Source organism: Lagenorhynchus albirostris, chromosome X (genome assembly GCF_949774975.1).
Source record: "Lagenorhynchus albirostris chromosome X, mLagAlb1.1, whole genome shotgun sequence".
NCBI lineage: Eukaryota > Metazoa > Chordata > Mammalia > Artiodactyla > Delphinidae > Lagenorhynchus > Lagenorhynchus albirostris.
In genome coordinates this window covers 111,463,931-111,491,008 of record NC_083116.1, presented here as the reverse complement: position 1 = coordinate 111,491,008, position 27,078 = coordinate 111,463,931, and the positions used below count along the sequence as shown (strand labels likewise).

Genomic DNA, 27,078 nt, shown 5'->3' with positions numbered 1-27,078 from the left:
AAGATAAACAAAATTTATAAACCTTTAGCCAGACTCATCAAGAAAAAAGGAGAGGGCTCAAATCAATAAAATTAGACGTGAAAAAGGAGAAGTTACAACGGACACCAAAGAAATACAAAGGATCACAAGAGACTACTACAAGCTACTATACATTAATAAAATGGACAACCTGGAAGAAATGGACAAATTCTTAGAAAGGTACAATCTCCCAAGACTGAACCAGGAAGAAACAGAAAATATAAACAGACCAATCACAAGTACTAAATTTAAACTGTGATTAAAAAACTCCCAACAAACAGAAGTCCAGGACCAGATGACTTCACAGGTGAAGTCTATCAAACATTTAGAGGCGCGTTAACACCTATCCTTCTAAAACTATTCCAAAAAATAGCAGAGGAAGGAATACTCCCAAACTCATTCTATGAGGCCACCATCAGCCTGATACCAAAACCAGACAAAGATACCACAAAAAAAATTATAGGCCAATATCACTGATGAACACAGATGCAAAAATCCTCAACAAAATACTAGCAATCCAAATCCAACAATACATTAAAATGATCATACACCATGATCAAGTGGGATTTATCCCAGGGATGCAAGGATTTTTCAATATCTGCAAATCAATCAATGTGATACACCAAATCAACAAATTGAAGAATAAAAACCATATAATCATCTCAATAGATGCAGAAAGAGCTTTTGACTAAATTCAACACCAATTTATGATAAAAACTCTCCAGAAAGTGGGCGTACAGGGAACATACCTCAACATAATTAAGGCCATATATGACAAACCTACAACTAACATCATACTCAACAGTGAAAAACTGAAAGCATTTCCTTTAAGATCAGGAACAAGACAAGGATGTACACTCTCACCAGTTTTATTCAACACAGTTTTGAAAGTCCTAACCACGGCAATCAGAGAAGAAAAAGAAATACAAGGAATGCAAATTGGAAAAGAAGAAGTAAAAATGTCACTGTTTGCAGATGACATGATACTATACGTAGAAGATCCTAAAGATGCTACCAGAAAACTACTAGAGCTCATCAATGAATTCAGTAAAGTTGCAGGATACAAAATTATAACACAGAAATCTGTTCATTTCTACACACTGACAACAAAAGATCAGATGTTCTTGGATTAGTAGAATCAATACTGTCAAAATGACTATACTACCCAAGGCAATCTACAGATTCAATGCAATCCCTATCAAATTACCAATGGGAGGACTTCCATGGTGGTCCAGTGGTTAAGACTGCATGCTCTCAATGCAGGGGGCCCGGGTTCGATCCCTGGTCAGGGAATTAGATCCCGCATGCTTCAACTAGGATCCCATATGCTGCAACTAAAAGATCCTGCATGCCACAACTTAAAAAGATCCAACATGACACAAAGAAGACGCCACATGCTGCAACTAAGACCCAGCACAGCCAAATTAATACATATATTTTTTAATAAAGTCATCCAGTAGCCTTTAAAAAAATTATCAATGGCATTTTTCACAGAACTAGAACAAAAAAATCTTAAAATTTGTACAGAGACACAAAAGACTCTGAATAGCCAAAGCAATCTTGAGAAAGAAAATGGAGCTGGAGGAATCAGGCTTCCTGACTTGAGACTATACTACAAAGCTACAGTCACCAAAACAGTATGGTACTAGCACTAAAACAGAAATATAGATCGATGGAACAGGATAGAAAGCCCAGAAATAAAGCCACGCACCTATGGTCAATTAATCTACAACAAAGAAGGCAAGACTATACTATGAAGGAAAGACAGTCTCTTCAATAAATGGCCCTGGGAAAACTGGAGAGCTACATGTAAAAGAATGAAATTAGGACACTCCCTACACCATACACAGAAATAAACTTAACATGGATTAAACACCTAAATGTATGACTGGATACTATAAAACTCTGAGAGGAAAACATAGGCAGATCACTCTTTGACATAAATCACAGCAATATCTCTTTCGATCCACCTCCTAGAGTAATGGGAACAAAAACAAAAATAAACAAATGGGACTTGGGATTTCCCTGGTGGTGCAGTGGTTAAGAATCCGCCTGCCAATGCAAGGGACACAGGTTCCATCCCTGGTCCAGGAAGATCCCACATGCTGCAGAGCAACAAAGCCCATGTGCCATAACTACTGAGCCTGCACTCTAGAGCCCATGCTCTGCAACAAGAGAAGCCACTGCAATGAGAAGCCCATGCACCACAACGAAGAGTAGCCCCTGCATGCCGTAACTGGAGAAAGCCCACATGCAGAAATAAAGACCCCACGCACCCAAACATAAATAATAAATTAATTAAATATTTAAAAAATGGGACCTAATCATACTAAAAACCTTTTGCATAGCAAAAGAAACCATAAACAAAATGAAGAGACAACCCAGAGAATGGGAGAAAATATTTGCAAACAATGCGACCGACACGGGATTGGTCTCCAAAATTTACAAACAGTTTATGCGGGTCAATATCAAAAAAAAACCAAACAAGTCAATCAAAAAATTTGCAGAAGATGTAAAAAGACATCTCTCCAAAGAAGACATACAGATGGCTGAGAGGCACATGAAAAGATGCTCAACATCACTAATTATTAGAGAAATGCAAATCAAAACTACAATGACATATCACCTCACACCAGTGAGAATGGCCATCACCAAAACGTCTACAAATAACAAATGCTGGAGAGGATGTGGAGAAAAGGGAACCCTCCTACACTGCTGGTGGGAATGTAAATTCGTACAGTCACTATGGAGAACAGTATGGAGGTTCCTTGAGAAACTAAAAACAGAGCTACCATATGGTCCAGCAATCCCACTCCTGGGCATATATCTAGAGAAAAACATGGTTTGAAAGGATACATGTACCCCAATGTTCATTGCAGAAGCAATCTAAATATCCATTGACAGATGAATGGATAAAGAAAATGTGGTACATGTATACAATGGAATATTATTCAGCCATCAAAAACAGTGAAATAATGGCATTTGCAGCAACATGGATGGACCTGGAGACTATCATACTAAGTGAAGTAAGTCAGACAAAAAAGACAAATATCATATGATATTGCTTATATGTGGAATCTTAAAAAAGTGATACAAATGAACTTATTTACAAAACAGAAACAGACTTACAGACTTAGAGAAGGAACTTATGGTTACTGGAGGAAAGGGTTGCAGTGATAGATTGGGACTTTGGTATTTATATGTACACACTGCTATATTTAAAGTAAAAAACCAACAGGGACCTGCTATACAGCACAGGGAACTCTGCTCAATATTCTGTAATAATCTAAATGGGAAAAATATTTGAAAAAGAATAGATACATGTATATGTATAACTGAATCATTAGGTTGTACAGTTGAAACTAACACAACACTGTTAATCAACTATAATCCAATATAGATCCACCAGAGGGCAGACAGCAGAAGCAAGAAGAACTACAATCCTGCAGCCTGTGGAACAAAAACCACATTCACAGAAAGACACACAAGATGAAAAGGCAGAGGGCTATGTACCAGATGAAGGAACAAGATAAAACCCCAGAAAAACAACTAAATGAAGTGGAGATAGGCAACCTTCCAGAAAAAGAATTCAGAATAATGATAGTGAAGATGATCCAGGACCTCAGAGAAAGAATGGAGGCAAAGATCGAGAAGATGCAAGAAATGTTTAACAAAGACCTAGAAGAATTAAAGAACAAACAAACAGAGATGAACAATACAATAACTGAAATGAAAACTACACTAGAAGGAATCAATAGCAGAATAACTGAGGCAGAAGAATGGATAAGCGACCTGGAAGACAAAATGGTGGAATTCACTTCTGCGGAACAGAATACAGAAAAAAGAATGAAAAGAAATGAAGACAGCCTAAGAGACCTCTGGGACGACATTAAACGCAACAACATTTGCAGTATAGGGTTCCCAGAAAGAGAAGAGAGAGAGAAAGGACCAGAGAACATATTTGAAGAGATTATAGTCAAAAACTTCCCTAACATGGGAAAGGAAATAGCCATCAAAGTCCAAGAAGGGCAGCGAGTCCCATACAGGATAAACCCAAGGAGAAACACGTCAAGACACATGGTAATGAAATTGGCAAAAATTAAAGACAAAGAAAAATTATTGAAAGCAGCAAGGGAAAAATGACAAATAACATACAAGGGAACTCCCATAAGGTTAACAGCTGATTTCTCAGCAGTAACGCTACAAACCAGAAGGGAGTGGCATGATATACTTAAAGTGATGAAAGGGAAGAAACTACAGCCAAGATTACTCTACCCAGCAAGGATCTCATTCAGATTCGATGGAGAAATCAAAAGCTTTAGAGACAAGCAAAAGCTAAGAGAATACAGCACCACCAAACCAGCTCTACAACAAATGCTAAAGGAACTTCTCTAAATGGGAAACAAGAGAAGAAAAGGCCCTACAAAAACCAACCCAAAACAATTAAGAAAATGGTCATAGGAACATACATATTGATAATTACCTTAAACGTGAATGAATTAAATGCTCCAGCCAAAAGACACAGGCTTGCTGAATGGATACAAAAACAAGACCCATATATATGCTGTCTACAAGAGACCCACTTCAGACCTAGGGACACATACAGACTGAAACTGAGGGGATGGAAAAAGATATTCCAAGCAAATGGAAATTAAAAGAAAGCTGGAATAGCAATACTCATATCAGATAAAATAGACTTCAAAATAAAGACTATTACAAGACATAAAGAAGGACACTACATAATGAGCAAGGGATCAATCCAAGAAGAAGATATAACAATTATAAATATATATGCACCCAACATAGGAGCACCTCAATACATAAGGCAACTCCTAACAGCTATAAAAAAGGAAATCGACAGTAACACGAAAAGAGTGGGGGATTTTAACACCTCACTTACACCAATGGACAGATCATCCAAAATGAAAATAAATAAGGAAACAGAAGCTTTAAATGACACAAAAGACCAGATAGATTTAATTGATATTTATAGGACATTCCATCCAAAAAAAGCACAATACACTTTCTTCTCAAGTGTGCATAGAACATTCTACAGGATAGATCACATCTTGGGTCATAAATCAAGCCTCAGTAAATTTAAGAAAAATGAAATCATATCAAGCATCTTTTCTGACCACAACACCATGAGATTAGAAATGAATTACAGGGGAAAAAACGTAAAAAACACAAACACATGGAGGCTAAACAATACGTTACTAAATAACCAAGAGATCACTGAAGAAATCAAAGAGGAAATCAAAAAATACCTAGAGACAAATGACAATGAAAACACGACGATCCAAAACCTATGGGATGCAGCAAAAGCAGTTCTAAAAGGGAAATTTATAGCTATACAAGCCTACCTTGAGAAACAAGAAAAATCTCAAATAAACAATCTAATCTTACACCTAAAGGAACTAGAGAAAGAAGAACAAACAAAACCCAAAGTTAGCAGAAGGAAAGAAATCATAAAGATCAGAGCAGAAATAAATGAAATAGAAACAAAATAACAGTAGCAAAGATCAATAAAACTAAAAGCTGGTTCTTTGAGAAGATAAACAACATTGATAAACCGTTAGCCAGACTCATCCAGGAAAAAAGGGAGAAGACTCAAATCAATAGAATTAGAAATGAAAAAGGAGAAGTTACAACAGCACCGCAGAAATGCAAAGCATCCTAAGACACGACTACAAGCAACTCTATGCCAATAAAATGGACAACCTGGAAGAAATGGACAAACTCTTAGAAAGGTATAACCTTCCAAGACTGAACCAAGAAGAAACAGGAAATATGAACAGACCAATCACAAGTAATGAAATTGAAACTGTGATTAAAAACCTTCCAACAAACAAAAGTCCAGGACCTGATGGCTTCACAGGTGAATTCTATCAAACATTTAGAGAAGAACTAACACCCATCCTTCTCAAACTCTTCCAAAAAACTGCAGAGGAAGGAACACTCCCAAACTCATTCTATGAGGCCACCATCACCCTGACACCAAAACGAGACAAAGATACTACAGAAAAAGAAAATTACAGACCAATATGGCTCATGGATATAGATGCAAAAATCCTCACCAGAATACTAGCAAACAAAATCCAACAACACATTAAAAGGATCATACACCATGATCAAGTGGGATTTACCAGGGATGCAAGGATTCTTCAACATATGCAAATCAATCAATGTGATACACCATATTAACAAATTGAAGAATAAAAACCATATGATCATCTCAATAGATGCAGAAAAAGCTTTTGACAAAATTCAGCACCCATTTATGATAAAAACTCTCCAGAAAGTGGGCATGCAGGAAACATACCTCAACATAATAAAGGCCATATATGACAAACCCACAGCAAATATCATTCTCAATGGTGAAAAACTGAAAGCATTTCTTCTAAGATCAGGAACAAGACAAGGATATCCACTCTCACCACTATTATTCAACATAGTTTTGGAAGTCCTAGCCACGGCAATCGGAGAAGAAAAAGAAATAAAAGGAATACAAATTGGAAAAGAAGAAGTAAAACTGTCACTGTTCGCAGATGACATGATACTATACATATAGAATCCTAAAGATGCCACCAGAAAACTACTAGAGGTAATCAATGAAGTTGGTAAAGTAGCAGGATACAAAATTAATGCACAGAAATCTCTTGCATTCCTATACACTAATGATGAAAAATCTGAAAGAGAAATTAAGGAAACACTCCCATTTACCATTGCAACAAAAAGAATAAAATACCTAGGAATAAACCTACCTAGGGAGACAGAAGACCTGTATGCAGAAAACTATAAGACACTGATGAAAGAAATTAAAGATGATACCAACAGATGGAGAGATATACCATGTTCTTGGGTTGGAAACATCAATATTGTGAAAATGACTATACTATCCAAAGCAATCTACAGATTCAATGCAATCCCTATGAAATTACTACTGGCATTTTTTACAGAACTAGAACAAATCATCTCAAAATTTGTATGGAGACACAAAAGACCCCCAATAGCCAAAGCAGTCTTGAGGGACAACAATGGGGCTGGAGGAATCAGAATCCCTGACTTTGGACTATACTACAAAGCTACAGTAATCAAGACAATATGGTACTGGCACAAAAACAGAAACATAGATCAATGGAACAAGATAGAAAGCCCAGAGATAAACCCATGCACCTATGGTCAACTAGTCTATGACCAAGGAGGCAAGGATATACAATGGAGAAAAGACAATCTCTTCAATAAGTGGTGCTGGGAAAACTGGACAGCTACATGTAAAAGAATGAAATTAGAACACTCCCTAACACCATACAGAAAAATGAACTCAAAATGGATCAGAGACCTAAATGTAAGACTGGACACTATAAAACTCTTAGAGGAAAACATAGGAAGAACACTCTTTGATGTAAATGACAGCAAGGTCTTTTTTGATCCACTTCCTAGAGTAATGGAAATAAAAACAAAAATAAACAAATGGGACCTAATGAAACTTCAAAGCTTTTGCACAGCAAAGGAAACCATAAATAAGATGAAAAGACAACCCTCAGCATGGGAGAAAATATTTGCAAATGAATGAACAAAGGATTAATCTCCAAAATATATAAACAGCTCATGCAGCTTAATATTAAAAAAACCAACAACCCAATCCAAAAATGGGCAGAAGACCTAAACAGACATTTTTCCAAAGAAGACATACAGATGGCCAAGAAGCACATGAAAAGCTACTCAACATCACTAATTATTAGAGAAATGCAAATCAAAACTACAATGAGGTATCACCTCACACCAGTTAGAATGGGCATCATCAGAAAATCTACAAACAACAAATGCTGGAGAGGGTGTGGAGAAAAGGGAACTCTCGTGCCCTGTTGGTGGGACTGTAAATGGATAACAGCCACTATGGAGAACAGTATGGAGGTTCCTTAAAAAACTAAGAATAGAATTACCATATGACCCAGCAATCCCACTACTGGGCATGTACCCAGAGAAAACCATAATTCAAAAAGACACATGCATCCCAATGCTCATTGCAGCACTATTTACAATAGCCAGGTCATGGAAGCAACATAAATGCCCGTCGACAGACGAATGGATAAAGAAGATGTGGTACATATATACAATAGAATATTAGCCATAGAAAGGAATGAAATTGGGTCAACTGTTGAGACGTGGATGGATCTAGAGACTGTCATACAGAGTGAAGTAAGTCACAAAGAGAAAAACAAACATCGTATATTAACGCATATATGTGGAAGCTAGAAGAATGGTACAGATGAACCACTTTACAGGGCAGAAATTAAGATACAGATGTAGAAAACAAACGTATGGACAATAACGGGAGAAAGCCACGGGGTGGTGGGGGTGGTGGTGGTGGTGGTGGTGGTGTGATGAATTGGGTGATTGGGATTGACGTGTATACACTGATGTGTATAAAATTGATGACTAATAACATGTTGTTTAAAAATATAAAATTAAAAAAAACAAGAAAAAGTACAATAAAAAAAAGGGCAGAGAACCTGAATAGCTTTCCAACGAAGGCATACAGATGGCCAATAGGCACATGAAAAGATGCTCAACATCACAAAAATGAAAAAAAACTAAAAACAAAAAAAACTATAGTCCAGTATAAAATTAAAATTTTTAAAAAGTGAGTAAGTGACTCCCATGAGTGAGAGCGCAGTAGATAAGACTCCATGCTCCAAATGCAGGGGGCCCAGGTTTGATCCCTGGTCAGGGAACTAGATCCCACATGCATGCCACAACTAAGAGTTCACATGGGGCAACTAAGAGTTTGTGTGCCACAAGTTAAGAAGCCCATGAGGTGCAACTAAGTAGGCCACCTGCTGCAACTAAGGAGCCAGCAAGCCACAACTAAGGAGCCCACGAGCCACAACTAAGACCTGGTGAAACCAAATAAATAAATTAATTAATTAATAATAAATAAAAACTGAGTGAAGTGAAATATTCATAGTGTTGAGAGAAAAACCCCACCAACCTACAGTTCTATAGCCTACAAAATCATCCTTTAAAAGGGAAGGAGAGGGCTTCCCTGGTGGCACAGTGTTTGAGGGTCCACCTGCCGATGTAGGGGACACGGGTTCGTGCCCCGGTCCGGGAAGATCCCACATGCTGCGGAGCGGCTGGGCCCGTGAGCTATGGCCGCTGAGCCTGTGCGTCTGGAGCCTGTGCTCTGCAACGGGAGAGGCCACAACAGTGAGAGGTCCGCATAGCGGAAAAAAAAAAAAGGGAAGGAGAAATAAAGACTTCCTCAGACAAACAAAAATTGAGGGAATTGTTTCTAGTAGACCCGCCTTGCAAGAAATGTTTTTAAAAGTTCTTCAGAAAGAAGGAAAATTACATAGGTCAGAAATTCAGATATACGTTTTAAAAAGGAAGAGCATTAGAGAATAACTGAAGATAAAACAAAACTTTTATTTTTCTTATTCTTAATTGATCTAACAGATAACAGTATATTCAAGGTAATAACAGCAACAATATATTTAATTGTATGTGTGTGTGGGTGGGTGTGGGTGTGCACACAACAGCACTAGCAATCAACCGTGTATAATCGACATCTTCAGACTTCATCCAACCACAGCAGAATACACATCCTTCTGAAGTTCACATGGAGCATTCACCAAGACAGATCACATTCTGGGCCATTAAACACACCATAACAAATTTAAAAGAATAGAAATCACACAATGTCTGGTCTCAGTGGAATTAAACTAGGAATCAACAACAAAAAAATAGCTGGAAAATCCCAAAATAATTGGAGATTAAACAGCACACTTCTAAATAACACATGGGTCAAAGAATAAATCAAGAAATATTTTTTACTATTTTGAACTAAATGAAAATGAAAACACAACTTACCAAAATTTGTGGGATGCAATGAAAAGTGTTTAGGAGATTTAAAGCATTGAATATATATATTAGAAAAGAAGAAAAATATAAAATCAATCATCTAAGCTTCCATCTTAGGAAACTAGAAAAAAAGAGCAAATTCAACCCAAAGTAAGCAAAAGAAAATAAATAATAAAAATCAGAGCAGAAATCAATGAAGCTGAAAACAGGAATGAATAGAGAAAGTCAACAAAAACAAGAGCTGGTTCTTTGAAAAGATCAATAAAATTGATAAGGCTCTATCCAAGCTAACAAAGAAAAAAGAGAAAAATACAAATGACCAATATCAGAAATTAAAACGAGGACATTACTTACAGATCTCACGGACATAAAAAGGAAGGAATATTTTGAGCAACTCTATGCCCACAAATGTGATAACATAGGTGAAAGTGACCAATTCCTTAAAAGACAGAAGCTGCCAAAATTCACACTAGAAGAGACAATCTGAATAGGCCTCTATGTATTAAAGAAATCCAATCAGTATGTAATAACCTTCCAAAAGAGAAACCACCAGGCCTGGATAGGTTCACTGGTGAATTCTACCAAACATTTAAGGAAGAAACTAGACCAATTCTCTACAATCTCTTCCACAAGATAGAAGCAGAGGGAATGTTTCCTAACTCATTCTATGAGGCTAGCATTACCCCAATACCACAACCAAACACCTTATAAGAAAGGAAAACTAGAGACCACTATCTCTCATTAACATAGATGCAGAGCTCTTTAACAAAATATTAACAACACAAATCCAACAATGTATAAAAAGAATTATACACCATAACCAAGTGGGATTTATCCCAGGTAAACAGACTCACAGATATAGAAAACAAACTAGTGGTTACTAATGGAGAGAAGGAAGGCGGGAGGAGCAAGTAAGGGGTAGGGGATTAAGAGATACAAACTATTATGTATAAAATAAATAAGCTATGAGGATATATTTACAATGCAGGGAATATAGCCAATATTTTATAAGTATAAATGGAGTATAACCTTTAAAAATTGTGAATCACTATATTGTACACCTGTAACATATAATACTATACATCAACTATACTTCAGTTTTAAAAAACAAAAAATAGAATAAAATCAATTAATGTAATCCATCACATCAACAGACAAAAGAAGGAAAATCACATGATCATATTAATAGATGTAGAAAAAGCATTTGATAAAATCCAATACCCATTCATGACAAAAACTCTCGGCAAACTAGAAATAGAGGGGAACTTCCTCAACTTGATAAAGACTATCTACAAAAACCCTACAGCTGATGAGGATGATTATAATTTTTGTGACTTTCTGTTTGAATTAAAAAAAAATCCCACAAGGACTCAGAGGCAAAAAATATACAAATCAATTTTCACTGTAAAGTAAAGGAGCTGTTACAGTGGAGGATTACTGGACTGAATGTCAATATTATGGCATAGTATGAGGGTGTTTCATGTTTCATAATTGCAATCATTGTTGCTTTTGTTGTGGTCATCCATTTACGATGCTTGGTGTCAGTTTATCTCTTGTAAAAATAAAACACAATGTGTGTGTGTGTGAAAAAAATTAAAATGCAACATTACAAAATAAAAAAAAAAAAAGAAAAACCCTACAGCTGGGCTTCCCTGGTGGCACAGTGGTTGAGAGTCCGCCTACCGATGCAGGGGACACGGGTTCGTGCCCCGGTCCAGGAAGATCCCACATGCTGCGGAGCGGCTGGGCCCGTGGGCCGTGGCTGCTGAGCCTGCGCGTCCGGAGCCTGTGCTCCGCAACGGGAGAGGCCACAACAGTGAGAGGTCCACGTAACGCAAAAAAAAAAAAAAAAAAAGAGTAAATGAAGGATATATATAATTGGCATCACACAGTAATATTTAGCCTTGGTCAAAAAACTTCAATAGGGCTTCCCTGGTGGCGCAGTGGTTGAGAGTCCGCCTGCCGATGCAGGGGACACGGGTTCGTGCCCCGGTCCAGGAAGATCCCACATGCTGCGGAGTGGCTGGGCCCGTGAGCCATGGCTGCTGAGTCTGTGCGTCCGGAGCCTGTGCTCCACAACGGGAGAGGCCCCAACAGTGAGAGGCCCGCGTACCGCAAAAAAAACCAAAACAAACCCTACAGCTAACATCATACTCAATGGTGAGAAAATTGAAGTTTTCCCACTAAGATCAGGAATAAGGCAAGGATGTAACCTCTCACCATAGCTTTTCAACATTGTACCGGAAGTCCTAGCTAGTGCAGTAAGACAAGAAAAGGAAATAAAATGTATACAGATTAGGACTTCCCTGGTGGCGCAGTGGTTAAGATTCCGCCTGCCAATGCAGAGGACACGGGTTCGAGCCCTGGTCTGGGAAGATCCCACATGCCGCAGAGCAATTAAGCCTGGGCACCACAACTACTCAGCTTGCGCTCTAAAGCCCACGAGCCATAACTACTGAGCCCACATGCCACAACTACTGAAGCCTGTGCACCTAGAGCCCGTGATCCACAACAAGAGAAGCCACCGCAATGAGAAGCCTGCGCACTGCAACAAAGAGTAGCCCCCACCCGACACAACTAGGGAAAGCCCACGCACAGCAATGAAGACCCAACACAGTCAAACATAAATAAATACATAAATTTTAAAAAATGTATACAGATTGGGGAGGAAGAAATGAAACCGTTTTTCTTCACAGATGACATAATCATCTATGTATAAAATTTTAAAGAATTGACAAAAAAAACCTCCTAGAATAAGCAATTATAGCAAGATTGCAGAATACAAGGTTAATTAATATACAAAAGTCAATCACTTTCCTATATACCAGCAATGAACAAGTGGACTTTGAAATGAAAAACATATTACTGTTTACATTAGCAGGCCCCAACAAATAAAATACTTAGGTATAAATCTAACAAAATGTGTACAAGAGCTATGTGAGAAAAACTACAAAACCCTGATGAAAAATATCAAAGAACAAAATAAATGGAAATGTATTTCATGTTCATGGATAGGAAGGCTCAACAGTGACAAGGTGTCATTTCTTCCCAACTTGATCTATAGATTGAATGCAGTCCCAACCAAAATATCAACAAGTTATTTTGTGGCTAATGATAAACTGATAGTAAAGTTTATGTGGAGAGGGGAAAGACCCAGAATAGCCAAATCAATATTGGAGGAAAAGAACAAAGCTGGAAGACTGGCACTACTCAACTTCAGTACTTACTGTGAAGCTACAGTAATCAAGAAGGTGTGGTATTGGTGAAAAAATGGATAAATAGATCAATGGAATGAAATAGCCCAGAGATAGACCCACATAAATACAGTCAGTTGATCTTTGACAAAGGAGCAAAGGTAATACAATGAACAAAGATAGTCTTTTCAACAAATGGTGCTGTAACAACTGGACATCCACATGCAAAAAAAGGAATCTAAATACAGATCTTATACTCTTCACAAAAATTAGCTCAAAATGGATCATAGATCAAAATGTAGAACACAAAAGCATAAAACTCGTAGAAGATAATATATGAGAAAACCTAGATGACCTTAGGTATGGCAGTGACTTTTTAGATACAACACCAAACACACAAACCATCAAAGACACAACTGATAAACTGGACTTCATTAAAATTAAAAATTTCTGCTCTGCAAAAGGCCATGTGAATGGAATGAGAAAAACCACAGAGTGGGAGAAGATATTTGAAAAAGACACAACTGATAAAGGACTATTATCCAAACTACACAAAGAACTCTTAAAACTCAACAATAAGAAAATGAACAACCTGATTAAGAAATGCAAAAAAGATCTGAATAGACACCTCACCAAAAAAGATATACAGATGTTAAGTAAGCAAATGAAAAGATGTTCTACATCACATGTCATCAGGAAATTACAAAATAAAACAACGAGATACCACTACACCCCAATTAAAATGGCCAAAGTACAAAATACTGACAACACCAAATGCTGGTGAGGATTTGGAGCACCAGGAATTCTCATTCATTGCTGGTGGGAACGCAAAATGGTACAGCTACTTTGGAAGACTGTTTGGCAGTGTCTAACAAAGCTAAACATACTCTTAACATATGATCTAGCAATCACACTCCTTGGTATTTACCAAACTGAATTGAAAACTTATGTCCATACAAAAACCCGCACATAGATGTTTATAGCAGCTTTATTCATAATTGCCAAAACATGAAAGCAACCAAGATGTCCTTCAGTAGGCAAAAGGATAAACAACCTGTGGCACATCCAGACAACGGAATATTACCCAGTGCTAAAAAGAAATGAGCCAACAAGCCATGGGGTAACCTTAAACATATTACTAAGTGAAAGAAGCCAATCTGAAAAAGATACATACTGTATGATTCCAATTACATGACATTTTGGAAAAGGCAAAACTATGGAGACAGTAAAAAGATCAGTGGTTGCCAGGGGTTGGGTGGGGGATAGATGAATAGGCCGAGTGCAGAGGATTTTTAAGGCACTGCAACTGTTCTGTACGATACTACAATGGTGGATATATGTCATAATACGTTTGTCCAAACCCAAAGAATGTAAAATACCAAGAGTGAACTCTAACGTATTAAACTATGGACTTTGGGTGATAATAACATGTCAATGTAGGTTCATGGACTGTAAAAAATGTACTACCCTGGTGGCAGACGTTGATAGTGGGGAGGCTGTGCGTGAGTGCGTAAATGGGAACCTTTGTACTTTCTGCTCAGCTTTGCTGTGAATGTAAAACTTCCCTTAAAAATAAAGTCTATTAATTTTTGAAAATGTTAAAATTTACGGTATTCCAGAAATTACATATTTTACAACTATTTAAACTTAGGATGGAAAATTTTAGGTGTCAGCTTAAAAATCTGTAAGAAGGTGTATAGTTTTTCAAAATTCTTTTTGGGATTGTGGGGAACAAAGAGTGAAGACTCTTAGTCTAAGAACGGTTTTCAACAAAGGCCTCAGCATCCGCTAGGAATCTGTAGGGCATCTTTAGTTGTCACTATGATTGGAGGCAGCAATTGGCATTTAGTGGGCAGGGTGCCAACAATGTTAAACATCTTTTTTTAAGTATTTATTTTATTTATTTGTTTGTTTGGCTGCACCGGGTCTTAGCTGCGGCATGCAGGATCTTCGTTGCAGCATGCAGGGGTCTTTAGTTGCGGCATGCGGGGGTCTTTAGTTGCGGCATGTGGGATCTAGTTCCCTGACCAGGGATCGAACCCAGGCCCCCTGCATTGGGAGCATGGAGTCTTAGCCACTGGACCATCAGGGAAGTCCCTAAACATCTTGCTATGTGTGGGGCAGCCCCACATGAGAATTTTCTAACATCCTGTAAGATTTCTGAATGTCTCTGCATAATATTTTAAATTATTTGAATCTAGACCCTAATTTTGTTTTACATATAACTGCAAAGTATTTCTAGAACAGCTGTGATAAATGCTGAATTTTAGAGGAAGGCAACTACTATATACATCAAAGGAAGATTGTTCTTTGTCATGGGATTTGAGCTACCATGCCCCTGTAGAAATCTGCCTACACACAGGTGGTTGGAGATTCTGTTTAACAGACTAGGAATCAAATAAAATTAAATTAGTGGAGACACATGAAATACAGGCTTACACTGAATTTTTAAAAAATTTTATTATTTTTATTTTTGGCTGTGTTGGGTCTTTGTTGCTGTGTGCAGGCTTTCTCTGGTTGTGGCAAGCGGGGGCTACTCTTCGTTGCGGTGCGTGGGCTTCTCATTGCAGTGGCTTCTCTTATTGCGGAGCACGGGCTCTAGGCACATGGGCTTCAGTAGTTGTGGCTCACAGGCTCTAGAGCGCAGGCTCAGTAGTTGTGGCGCACGGGCTTAGTTGCTCCGCGGCATGTGGGATCTTCCTGGGCCAGGGCTCGAACCCGTGTCCCCTGCATTGGCAGGCGAATTCTTAACCACTGTGCCACCAGGGAAGGCCGGCTTACACTGATTTTATTTTTTTATAAATTTATTTTATTTTATTTTATTTATTTTTGGCTGTGTTGGGTCTTTGCTGCTGCATGCGGGCTTTCTCTAGTTGTGGCGAGCGGGGGCTACTCTTCATTGCAGTGCGTGGGCTTCTCATTGTGGTGGCTTCTCTTGTTGCAAAGCATGGGCTCTAGGCGTGTGGGCTTCAGTAGTTGTGGCACATGGGCTCAGTAGTTGTGGCTCACAGGCTCTAGAGCTCAGGCTCAGTAGTTGTGGCGCACGGGCTTAGTTGCTCCGTGGCATGTGGGATCTTCCTAGACCAGGGCTCGAACCCGTGTCCCCTGCATTGGCAGGCAGATTCTTAACCACTGTGCCACCAGGGAAGTCCCTACACTGAATTTTATTAATAGGGTGGTTAAAAATATTTCACAGTAGACTTCCCAGGTGGTGCAGTGGTAGAGAGTCCACCTGCCAATGCAGGGGACACGGGTTCGTGCCCTGGTCCGGAAAGATTCCGCATGCCACGGAGTGGCTAGGCCTGTGAGCCATGGCCGCTGAGCCTGCGCGTCCGGAGCCTGTGCTCCGCAACGGGAGAGGTCACGACAGTGAGAGGCCCGCGTACGGCAAAAAAAAAACCCAAAAACAAATAACGCATCTAGTTGTCGCTACCACGTTTTCTCCACTTGTCCCAACGTTCTCATATAGGCTGGTGGGAAGATCACCACACAAGGAAGGTTCTGTGCTCTGGCTTTCGTGTGCCCTTCACTTCATTCAAGTCTCTGCACAGGTGTCAACACTCCAGAGGGTCCTCCCCTGACCTCCATACCTGAAATGTCCCTCCTTGCCCCACCAGCCACTCTTTCCCCTTACCCTATTTTACATTTCTTCATAGAACCCCTACCTCTGCCTCCCCTTCAGACTCTAAGTTCTCTTGAGGACACAGTCTGCTTCGATCATGGCTGCATTCTCAGTGTACAGAAGAATGCCTGGCACATAGTAGGAGCTCGAAAAATAGTTGTTAAGTGAAGGAATCATTCAGTAAATCAGAGAAAGCATTGTCGCCTAGTGACCTGGACAGCTGCTGATATTAATTTACTGCTTTCTCCAATTTACCTGAACGTATTGAAAGTCACATTTTTCCTTTGCCTTTACTTTTTTTTTTTATTTTTTTTTATTTTTTTTTATTTTTTTATTTTTTGCCTTTACTTTTGATGTGCTAACCCAGGGCCAGGGCAGTGTTCCCGTTAAGTGTTGCCTACACCTAACCACCTCCAAACTTGGGTTGCCAAAATGACCACAGCCCAACCACTGCAGAGGTCTCCCCAGGACCCCAGCAGCTTAGGACCAGACTCCAGGTGGTAGTGCTCATGCAAGAAATGATTTTCCGCTCAAAATAAAGGGAAATGAACTGCCTCGTATCACCTCTTCCTTCTGGAAAGAACTCCATTCAATAACCACATGGTCACCATGCTTGGCAAAATCTGCAAAAGATTCCTCTCAAATATACAAAAAGTAGTTTTAAACTTGTAGAAGATAACTATATATATATATATATATATATATATATATATTTGTGTGTGTGTGTGTGGTACGCAGGCCTCTCACCGTGGTGGCCTCTCCCGTTGCGGAGCACAGGCTCCGGACGCGCAGGCTCAGCGGCCATGGCTCACGGGCCCAGCCGCTCCTCGGCATGTGGGATCTTCCCGGACCGGGGCACGAACCCGTGTCCCCTGCATCAGCAGGCGGACTCTCAACCACTGTGCCACCAGGGAAGCCCAACAAAATATTTTTAAAAACAGATATGTAGTCTCTTAACATCACCTTTTCCCCTCACGGTAGAGGTCTAAGGGTTGATGGTGTCTAGTTCATGTAATGCCAGAAAAAATGATTATAGTGAAAGGAAATGGTGTTTCCAGAAGCTACAGAGATGAGACCCAGGTCTTGCAGGTCAGAAACTTTCCCTTTTACCCAAATTGAAATCTGTAGGCCTTTTGGAAGAAGAAAATTTTATGTCTAACTGCCCTTCTCTCTCCACAAGCTTATGAAATCAGTCAGTTCCTTCATTGTAAACCAAGATTACCTGGGTATATAAATCTCTATTTCTTTAATACACAGCACATAAATTCAACTAATTGGGACTGCTGTAAGCCACTACCATTAGCACAACATGGTCCTAAGTACTGTGGGTCACACCAAGGAAACAGACAATGACCTTACTTACCATTAATCATCCTGAATCCCCTCAGGTCTCTAAGATTTGAAATCAGAATAATATTGCTTTTCTCCTAACCCTCTAGGAAATTTCAGAAACAGAAATTGGATCATGCCTCAAACACAAGAAGGCATAAATGGAGAACATGAAGCAGTTACCATTGGTGGTATTATTCGTCTTTCTCTGGGAATCAATGGTTTATAATCTGAGGATGTAATTTCCCCTATGGTTTTTTAAATATCATTTTAAATTTCACGCAGTGAACAAGCGACGCAATATAGGCTGAACTGGGAGCATTTACAATGTGAGGTGTTAATGATGGAAGTCTGAAAGGGGTCCTTTTCAGGAAGCACATTATACAAGAGTTTTCTAGACAAAGACAAAATGCACTTCTTACCTCCTACCAACAAGTAGCTGTTGGGAAACAGTGTTTTTGCTTGCATAAGTGCCCTTGCATGACCTGAGTGGAAGAGGTCAAATATTCCATCTGCGTATACTCTGACAGGTCTGTCAACTGTGGAAGAAAGAAAACATCATCAACAGAACTGCAGAATAAGGAATCCCAGTCACCCGATCCTTCCATCAGTACAGCACTGTAATAAGGTTTACCTGGAGAAAACACAATGTCTACAAACCATCAGTTTCATATTAGTGCACGAAATTAACTTTACCAAGAGGTTCTTCTAAGGACATCAAAGCAGAGTAAAAACGTAACAAAATTAAGATTGACCCAGAACACACATTTTTAGCCGCACAGCACTGGGGAGTTTTCTTGATCCAGAGTAGAGTCTCAGGTGGCTGAGCTGGCAGATTCAGACACACCAGACATAACCAAAGGGTTGACAGAGTCAGCCCAGCAGGAATATCGAGGTACGAGAGACTGAGGAGCTCAATGAAAAGGACAAGTGACTTTATCCTCGAGTCTGGCAGTCCTGAACTAAGACCCAGAGTCCTATTCCCAAAGGCAAAGACACAGCTGTGCACCTCTTCCAAGTCACCATGGCAGCGTAAAATCAGCCTTGGTAGGAGTATTTACACCATAGAGATTGGCAAATGCTCAAATCAGGGCTTATTTCCCCCTGGAGGGCCAGTTGTTAAACATTTACCAGCATACACTGCACAAAGGTCACTCCCTATTCTCTTTGGTACCCTAAGACATGGGGCGGGGTGTACATGCCCCAAGGGGAGGAGTGTCAGGGAGCAAAAGTTACATGGGGGCGGTGCTCAGGGTTGGAGGTGAGTGACCCACACTACAGTCATTCCTAGGGAGAAGGGTCAAGAGCAAATCGGCCACAAGAGACATTCTCACTGTGGCATACAGTGCTTGGGAAGTGCTATTTCTTGAGGAAGAGGGACACACTTCACCAGAGCTTGCCGGGAGCCAGGAGACTGCACTAGGAACCGCAGGATGACACTTCTGCTGAGTCAGCCAAAGACCCATCCCCTCCGGCAAGAGGGAGACATAGGGAGGTAGAGGGGCTGGGTGCCAACTTTTACTTTTACACCATTTTGGATTCTCAGCAAAGGAACTAGAAAATGAAAATATGGCGAACGACAAACTAAACATGGCAAACTGAACACACACACACTTAGCTCCACTTCCGCTCTAACACCACAAGAATTACAGAGAAAGAATTAAAAAGGGATAATCCCGCAAGGGCAGAGGAAACAAGAAAGGCAATGAGAGTGGATTAGAGATGTCAACAACATTTTGGAAAGTTGATTGTCAAGTGCTGAATATCTACAGAGAACCAGAATCAGAGGTGGGGCAGGTAGGGAAAGGGATTGCTGGTTGGTTTGTTTTATGAGCCTAAGAGTCCTACTAACTTTTTAAACTAGATGCACGTATTATATTGATGTTATAAATTTTAAAAAAAGAAATCAATGCACACTTCTGTTGAATGATCTTTAAGGCTCAGATTTAAAACTGTGATTATTTCTTGATGTAATACAACCTCGTTAAATTAGAACATAAATTGAAAGGAATATTACATTAATATATTCAGATGGTACAATGTTTCTAATAAATTAAATTTCTCTAATAAACAAAACTCGAGAGACTTTCTGTCAGATAGGGAATTGCAATTATTCCCAATTATACACCGTTTTGAACAAAGAGAATTGCCTTCACAGGATTATACTGTATTCTAAATAAGGCACGGTAAATACAAAATACTTTGAAATAACAAACTGTCTAATGAGGGATCCTTGGTTTCAAAGCTCTTATTCAATTTGAATTCAATTGAGGAAAATTTGTTTTAAGATATAAACCCCAGGGGGAAGCAGGTGGCAGTTTTGCAGAACTTTGTGTTATTGATTCAGAAGTGATCAAGATAAATAAATTCAGGAAGCAGGGAGGAAAGAAAAGTAAAGAAAGACGATATAATTACTGAGAAAAAAGGCCATTTAGTAAATTTGTGAAGAGTATTTGTGGAGTTGATTTTGCAGTAAGCTCACTTTTTAAAATTGTGGTGTGTCAGCAATTTCTAGACTGGGAAATTCTGCAGGACCAAAAAAAAAAAAAATCCCTCATCTCTTCAACAAGTAAACTTCAAGAAAAAAAAAGAAGAGGGAAAGAGATAGAGGGGGGGACTTGGAGATTAAAAGATATTTTAAAAACACCTCAACATATTGTAATATATAGACATTATTTGGATTTGGGTTCAAACAAACTATAAATAAATGATGACATAAGATAACTGGAAATTGGAACACTGGATATTTGATGATATTAAAGAATTGCTGTTGATTTTTTAGGTGAGATAATGATATAGTGGTTATGCCTTAAAAAAAACCCAGAGTTCTTATTTTTTAAGACATATATACACAAGTATTTATGGATGAAATAATAGGAAACCTGGGATTTTGTTTCAAATAATTCAAGAGGGGAGAGTTGATGAGGGAAGGCTACAGGATGGTGGTTGTTAGGTATGGGTGATGGACACATGAATGTTCATTATATTGTTCTACTTTTGTGAATGTCTGAAATTCTCCATAATATTTTTTAATAGACTGTGGCTTTGTAAGTTAGTTGGTATGTTTATTTGTTTTACTCTTTTGTTCGAGGTTTTTCTGGACATCCTTTTAGGCATCTGGGGACTCTCTAGAGGGTCTGTGCTGGGAACCACCGGCCTGTGAAGCTAGAGGTTTGGCAATGATCAAAAGGTGAAGCACACCTATTCCATGGCCATGGTGGAGAGACCTTACGGTAGCTCCCACTGACCCCACACCTCCTGCTGTTTACACTTTTGTGAGATCCCCTCCCTTTGAAGTGGGAGTGGGACCCATGCCTTGCTTCTAACCAGGAGAATGTGACAAAGGTGATAGATGTCTCTCCCATGGTTATGTTTTAGTATATAAGACTCCATTTTGCTAGCAGACTCATTCTTTCTTCCTTGGTGGCTTTGAAGAAGCAAGCTGCCGTATTTTGAGAGGACCATGTGGCAAGGAACTGCAGGTGTCGTCTAGGAGCCGAGGGTGCTCTCTGGCTGACAACCAGCAAGAAGCTAGATCCTTGGTCTTAGAGTTACAAGGAAATAAATTCTGCCAACAACCTGAGTGAGCTCGGAAGCAGATCTAGCAGATCCACCAGTCAAGCTTCCAGATGAGAACTGAGCCCTGGGTGACACCTTGAATGCAGCCTTGTGAAACCCTGAGCAGAGGACTCAGCTAAGCCAGGCTTGGACTCCTGATCCATGGAAACTGTGACACAATGAATGTGCAGTGTTTTAAGCCATTAGGTCTGTGGTAATATGTTACATAGCATCTCACACCATATACAAAAATTAACTCTAAATGGATCATAGACCTAAACGTAAAGCTAAAACTACAAAACTTCTAGAAGAAAACAGGAGAAAATCTTAGTGACTTTGAATTTGACAAAAATTTCTTAAATAGGAACCAAAAAGGACATAGTATAAAACAAAAAAAAAGTTGTATGTTAAACCTCATTTAAAACCTTTACTCTTCAAAAGACATTTTTACACAAATGAAAAGCAAGTCTTAGGGAGAAAATATCTGCAAAATATGTATCTGATATAAGACTTGTATCTGGAATATATAAAGAACCCTCAAAACTCAATACTAAGATAAACAACTCATTTTTAAAAGGGCAAAAAAGGGCTTCCCTGGTGGCGCAGCAGTTGGGAGTCTGCCTGCCGATGCAGGGGACACGGGTTCGTGCCCCGGTCCGGGAAGATTCCACATGCCGCGGAGCGGCTGGGCCCGTGGGCCGTGGCCGCTGAGCCTGCGCGGCCGGAGCCTGTGCTCCGCAACGGAAGAGGCCACAACAGTGAGAGGCCTGCGTATCAGGGGGGGGAAAAAAAAAAAGCTACAGAAAGGTCAAAAAAATTTCAACAGACATTTCACCAAAGAAAATAAATAGATGAATGGCAAATGAGCACATGAAAAGATCCTCAATACCATTAGTCATTAGGGAAATACAAATTAAAGCAACCCTGAGATAGTACTTCATACTCACTAGAATGACTAAAAACTACTGATCATACCAAGTGCTGATGAGGATATCGAGCAACTGGAACTCTCATACACTGCTGCTGGGAACGTAAATGGTACAAATACATTGGAAAGCAGTTGGGCAGTTGGTTAAAAAGTTAAACATACACATACCATACGGCAAGATAGGAGGCAGTCACCAACTACAGTACATCTGAATTCACATTTTTGTAGGGCATGTTATGGTGTTTCTTGGTATTGTTTCAGATTCAGAAAACAATAAAAGGGTGATTATTCATTTTTTATTATGGCTCTTCAAATGCAGCTTATTAACAATGCCTTAAAAGTACGTATGATTTACAGAGCACGTGTTTTTCACTTAATCTTTCCATCAAGTCTGTGAGGTAGGTAGAGGAGAGTGGACTTACTATCCTCTCTCATAGAGGGGAAAATGGAAGCTCAGCGAAGCTGAGCAGCTTACCCAGCATCATATAACCAACCTATGATGGAGTGTGAGTGCAAACCAAACGCCACTGCTCTTTCTTCTAACTCATGATGCCTTCTAGAAAACGACATGCCATTATGGAGTCTTTTAAAAAAAAGAGAGAGAGAAAGACTGTTACTGAATGCCCAGTAATTATGGTAACTGGTATTGTTTTTGTGTACAGCTGAGGTGCAAAAGAGGTGGCACAAAATTTAACCTTTTAAAATCTAATAGTTACCTCACAAAGTTTACATAGTTTTATATAAACTTAATCATTTCCTTCTACTTATAGCCAGCGATGCTCTTTTCAATAAATGATGATTGATGTTTGCTTTTCAAAATTTAAGTTAAAAAGGAAAGAGTACGTTTTTTAAAAAATTAAGTAAATTACAGTACAGGTGGCACAGAAATAAGGCAAAATTCATTCGGGTGGCTCTTGAAAAATGGATTTGGAAAACGACACATATCACTGTGTGAACAGAATAATACAAATTCCCTTTCTGTGAAGGAAAATAGGAAATCAGAACTCAGTTTCCCTTTAAGAAAAAATGTCAGCTTTAATGAAAATGAACCTATGAAGCAATCACTTGGGCTTTTCCTTTATCTCCAGGCAGATTACTGATTTTCTCTGTCTCAGGATACATACTCAACCTTAGAGGGTCATACCTCCACAGCTGGACTATTTGAGCTAAGATCAAAGGTGCCAGTTCCACTCAACAACAACAAAAACCAAACAACCCAACTGAAAAATGGGCAGAAGACCTAGATACACATTTCTCCAAAGAAGACATACAGATGGCCAAGAAGCACATGAAAAGATGCTCAACCTCACTAATGATTAGAGAAATGCAAATCAAAACTACAATGAGGTATCACCTCACACCAGTTAGAATGAGCATCATTAAAAAGTCTGCAAATAAATGCTGGAGAGGGTGCAGAGAAAAGGGAACCCTCCTACACTGCTGGTAGGAATGTAAATTGGTGCAGCCACTATGGAGAACAGTATGGAGGTTCCTCAAAAAACTAAAAATAGAGTTGCCATATGATCCAGCAATCCCACTCCTGGGCATTTACCCAGAGAAAACTCTAATTCAAAAAGATACACACAGGGCTTCCCTGGTGGTGCAGTGGCTGAGAGTCCATCTGCCGATGCAGGGGACACGGGTTCGTGCCCCGGTCCGGGAAGATCCCACATGCCGCGGGGCGGCTGGGCCCGTGAGCCATGGCCGCTGAGCCTGCGCGTCCGGAGCCTGTGCTCTGCAGCGGGAGAGGCCACAACAGTGAGAGGCCTGCGTACCGCAAAAAAAAAAAAAAAAAAAAAGATACATGTACCCCTATGTTCATAGCAGCACCATTTACAAGAGCCAAGACATGGAAGCAACCTAAATGTCCATCAGATGAATGGATAAAGAAGATGTGGTACATATATACAATGGAATATTACTTAGCCATCAAAAAGAATGAAATAATGCCATTTGCAGCAACATGGATGAACCTAGAGATTCTCACACTAAGCGAAGTAAGTCAGAGAAAGACAAATACCGTGTACATGGAATCTAAAATACAATACAAATCAACACATCTACAAAACAAAAATAGACTCACAGATATAGGGAACAGACTTGTGGTTGCCAAGGGGGAGGAGGGGGAGGGAAGGGAAGGAATGGGAGTTTGGGATTAGCAGAGGCAAACTATTATATATAGGGTGGATAAACAACAAGGTCCTACTGTATAGCACAGGGAACTATATTCAGTATCCTGTGACAAACCATAATGGAAAAGAATATGAAAACATATATATATATATATATATATATATATATAACTGAGTCACTTTGCTGTACAGAAGAAATTAACACAACCTTGTAAACCAACTATACTTAAATAAAAAAAATTTTTTTAAAAGGTGACAGTTCCGGGACTTCTCTGGTGGCGCAGTAGTTAAGCATCCGCCTGCCAATGCAGGGGACACGGGTTCGAGCCCTGGTCCGGGAAGATCCCACATGCTGTGGAGCAACTAAGCCCGTGCGCCACAACTACCGAGCCTGCGCTCTAGAGTCCGCGAGCCACACTACTGAGCCCGTGTGCCACATCTCCTGAAGCCCACACGCCTAGAGCCCGTGCTCCGCAACCAGAGAAGCCACCGCAGTGAGAAGCCCATGCACCGCAAAGAAGAGTAGCCCCCGCTCGCCGCAACTAGAGAAAGCCCACGCACAGCAACGAAGACCCAACACAGCCAAAAATAAATTAATTAATTAACTTTAAAAAAAAAAAAAGGTGCCAGTTCCAATTGCTCTACTGTGCTCCTTCTCTTGAGGTCCATCACCCTCTGACCTCACAGATGAGGTCCAGGAGCTAAAAGCTATGAGCAGCCTCTTTTAGAATTTATACAGCAGATCCTGCTCGGGCAGACCTAAGACCGCGAAACATAATGTAGGCAACTGTATGAAATCATAAAATGGGCTAGAGAAGGAGTTAGTGAAAGACTTCAGTTGCAACTATAATCTTGAAGCTCATTATGAACCCCCAATACAGGTCTCTTTTGTCTTTTTGAAGGGATGCCCAAGACGGCGCCACAGAAAGGTAATTGCTTCCTAGTCTTGAAAACTACCAAACATTTCAAAAAAGTAGTGATGTTTTTCTTGTTTTCTTAAATAACAGTCAAATAGCAAGATATTTTTAAAACGCTGTGAGCTTCTCTAGTAACAGGACAATGCTCCAACAATTATATTTAGATAATCTCCATGACACTCCCTCCAACCGCTACCAACAGTTACTTTTTCTTAACATCTTTATTGGAGTATAATTGCTCCACAATGGTGCACTAGCTTCTGCTGCATAACAAAGTGAATCAGCCATACATATCCCCATATCCCCTCCCTCTTGCGTCTCCCTCCCACCCTCCCCATCCCACCCCTCTAGGTGGTCACAAAACACAGAGCTGATCTCCCTGTGCTATGCGGCTGCTTCCCACCAGCCATCCATTCTACATTTGGTAGTGTATATATGTCCATGCCACTCTCTCACCTTGTCCCAGCCCACCACTCCCCCTCCCCGTGTCAAGTCCACTCTCCAAAGAAGATATACAGATTGCCAACAAACACATGAAAGGATGCTCAACGCCACAAATCATTAGAGAAATGCAAATCAAAACTACACTGAGGTATCACCTCACACCAGTCACAGTGGCCATCATCAAGAAATCTACAAACAATAATTGCTGGAGAGGGTGTGGAGAAAAGGGAACCCTCTTGCACTGCTGGTGGGAATGTGAATTGGTACAGCCACTATGGAGAACAGTATGGAGGTTCCTTAAAAAACTAAAAATAGAACTACCATATGACCCAGCAATCCCACTACTGGGCACATACCCTGAGAAAACCATAATTCAAAGAGTCATGTACCACAATGTTCATTGCAGCACTATTTACAATAGCCAACAGTTACTCTTAAGCAGTGGTTCTGGCAGTGTGGTCCCAGGACAGGCAGCATCAGCCATCACCCGGGAACTTGTTACACATACAAATGCTTGAGCCCCACCCAGACCTACTGAATGGGAAACTCTGGGGGTGGAGGCCAGCACTCAGTTTTAGCAAGGCCTCCCGGGGATTCTAAGCAAGTTAAAGTTTGAGGACCACCGCTGTAATAAAACAGAGATTATCAGAGTGTGGTCTAAGACGAATATGTGCCTTGTAAGTAATCAAAGAACCAACTTCTTGTCCCATTTTAACACTGATGTTAGAAGTTCTAAATAAAGGAATTTCTAACAGAAGTTCCCTCGGCCAGATGCCCACCGACGTCCCAAATTCTCCTGGATAACTTGCCAGTGTCATCACCTGAGATAAGAGGGGAGAATTTCTGAGAATAGTCGTTCACCTTTCCTCCATCTCATCCCTCCTGCAGTGACCTGTGCTCCCCAGAGCCCACCACACAGGTATTTCAATATGCACCACCATCTTATTCTAGCTAGTTTCTCGGGCTTTAAACCGCCTGGCGGTTAGACAGCCTACAGGTGCCCGATCCCACCCAAGCAGGCTGCATCAGGTCAAACTCTCTCTGATTCTATCTCCAAATGATGAGCTCC

At 40.0% G+C, this 27,078-nt stretch overlaps 1 protein-coding gene across 1 annotated transcript in view; it reads right to left on the bottom strand.

The window, feature by feature from the left end:
* PCYT1B (phosphate cytidylyltransferase 1B, choline) overlaps positions 1-27,078 on the bottom strand; it is a 135,746-nt gene that overhangs the window by 62,333 nt on the left and 46,335 nt on the right. Inside the window, exon 3 of the mRNA XM_060138116.1 lies at positions 18,453-18,569. Within this exon, the coding sequence (XP_059994099.1) occupies positions 18,453-18,569 (117 nt within the window). The remainder of the gene's footprint in view (positions 1-18,452; positions 18,570-27,078) is intronic.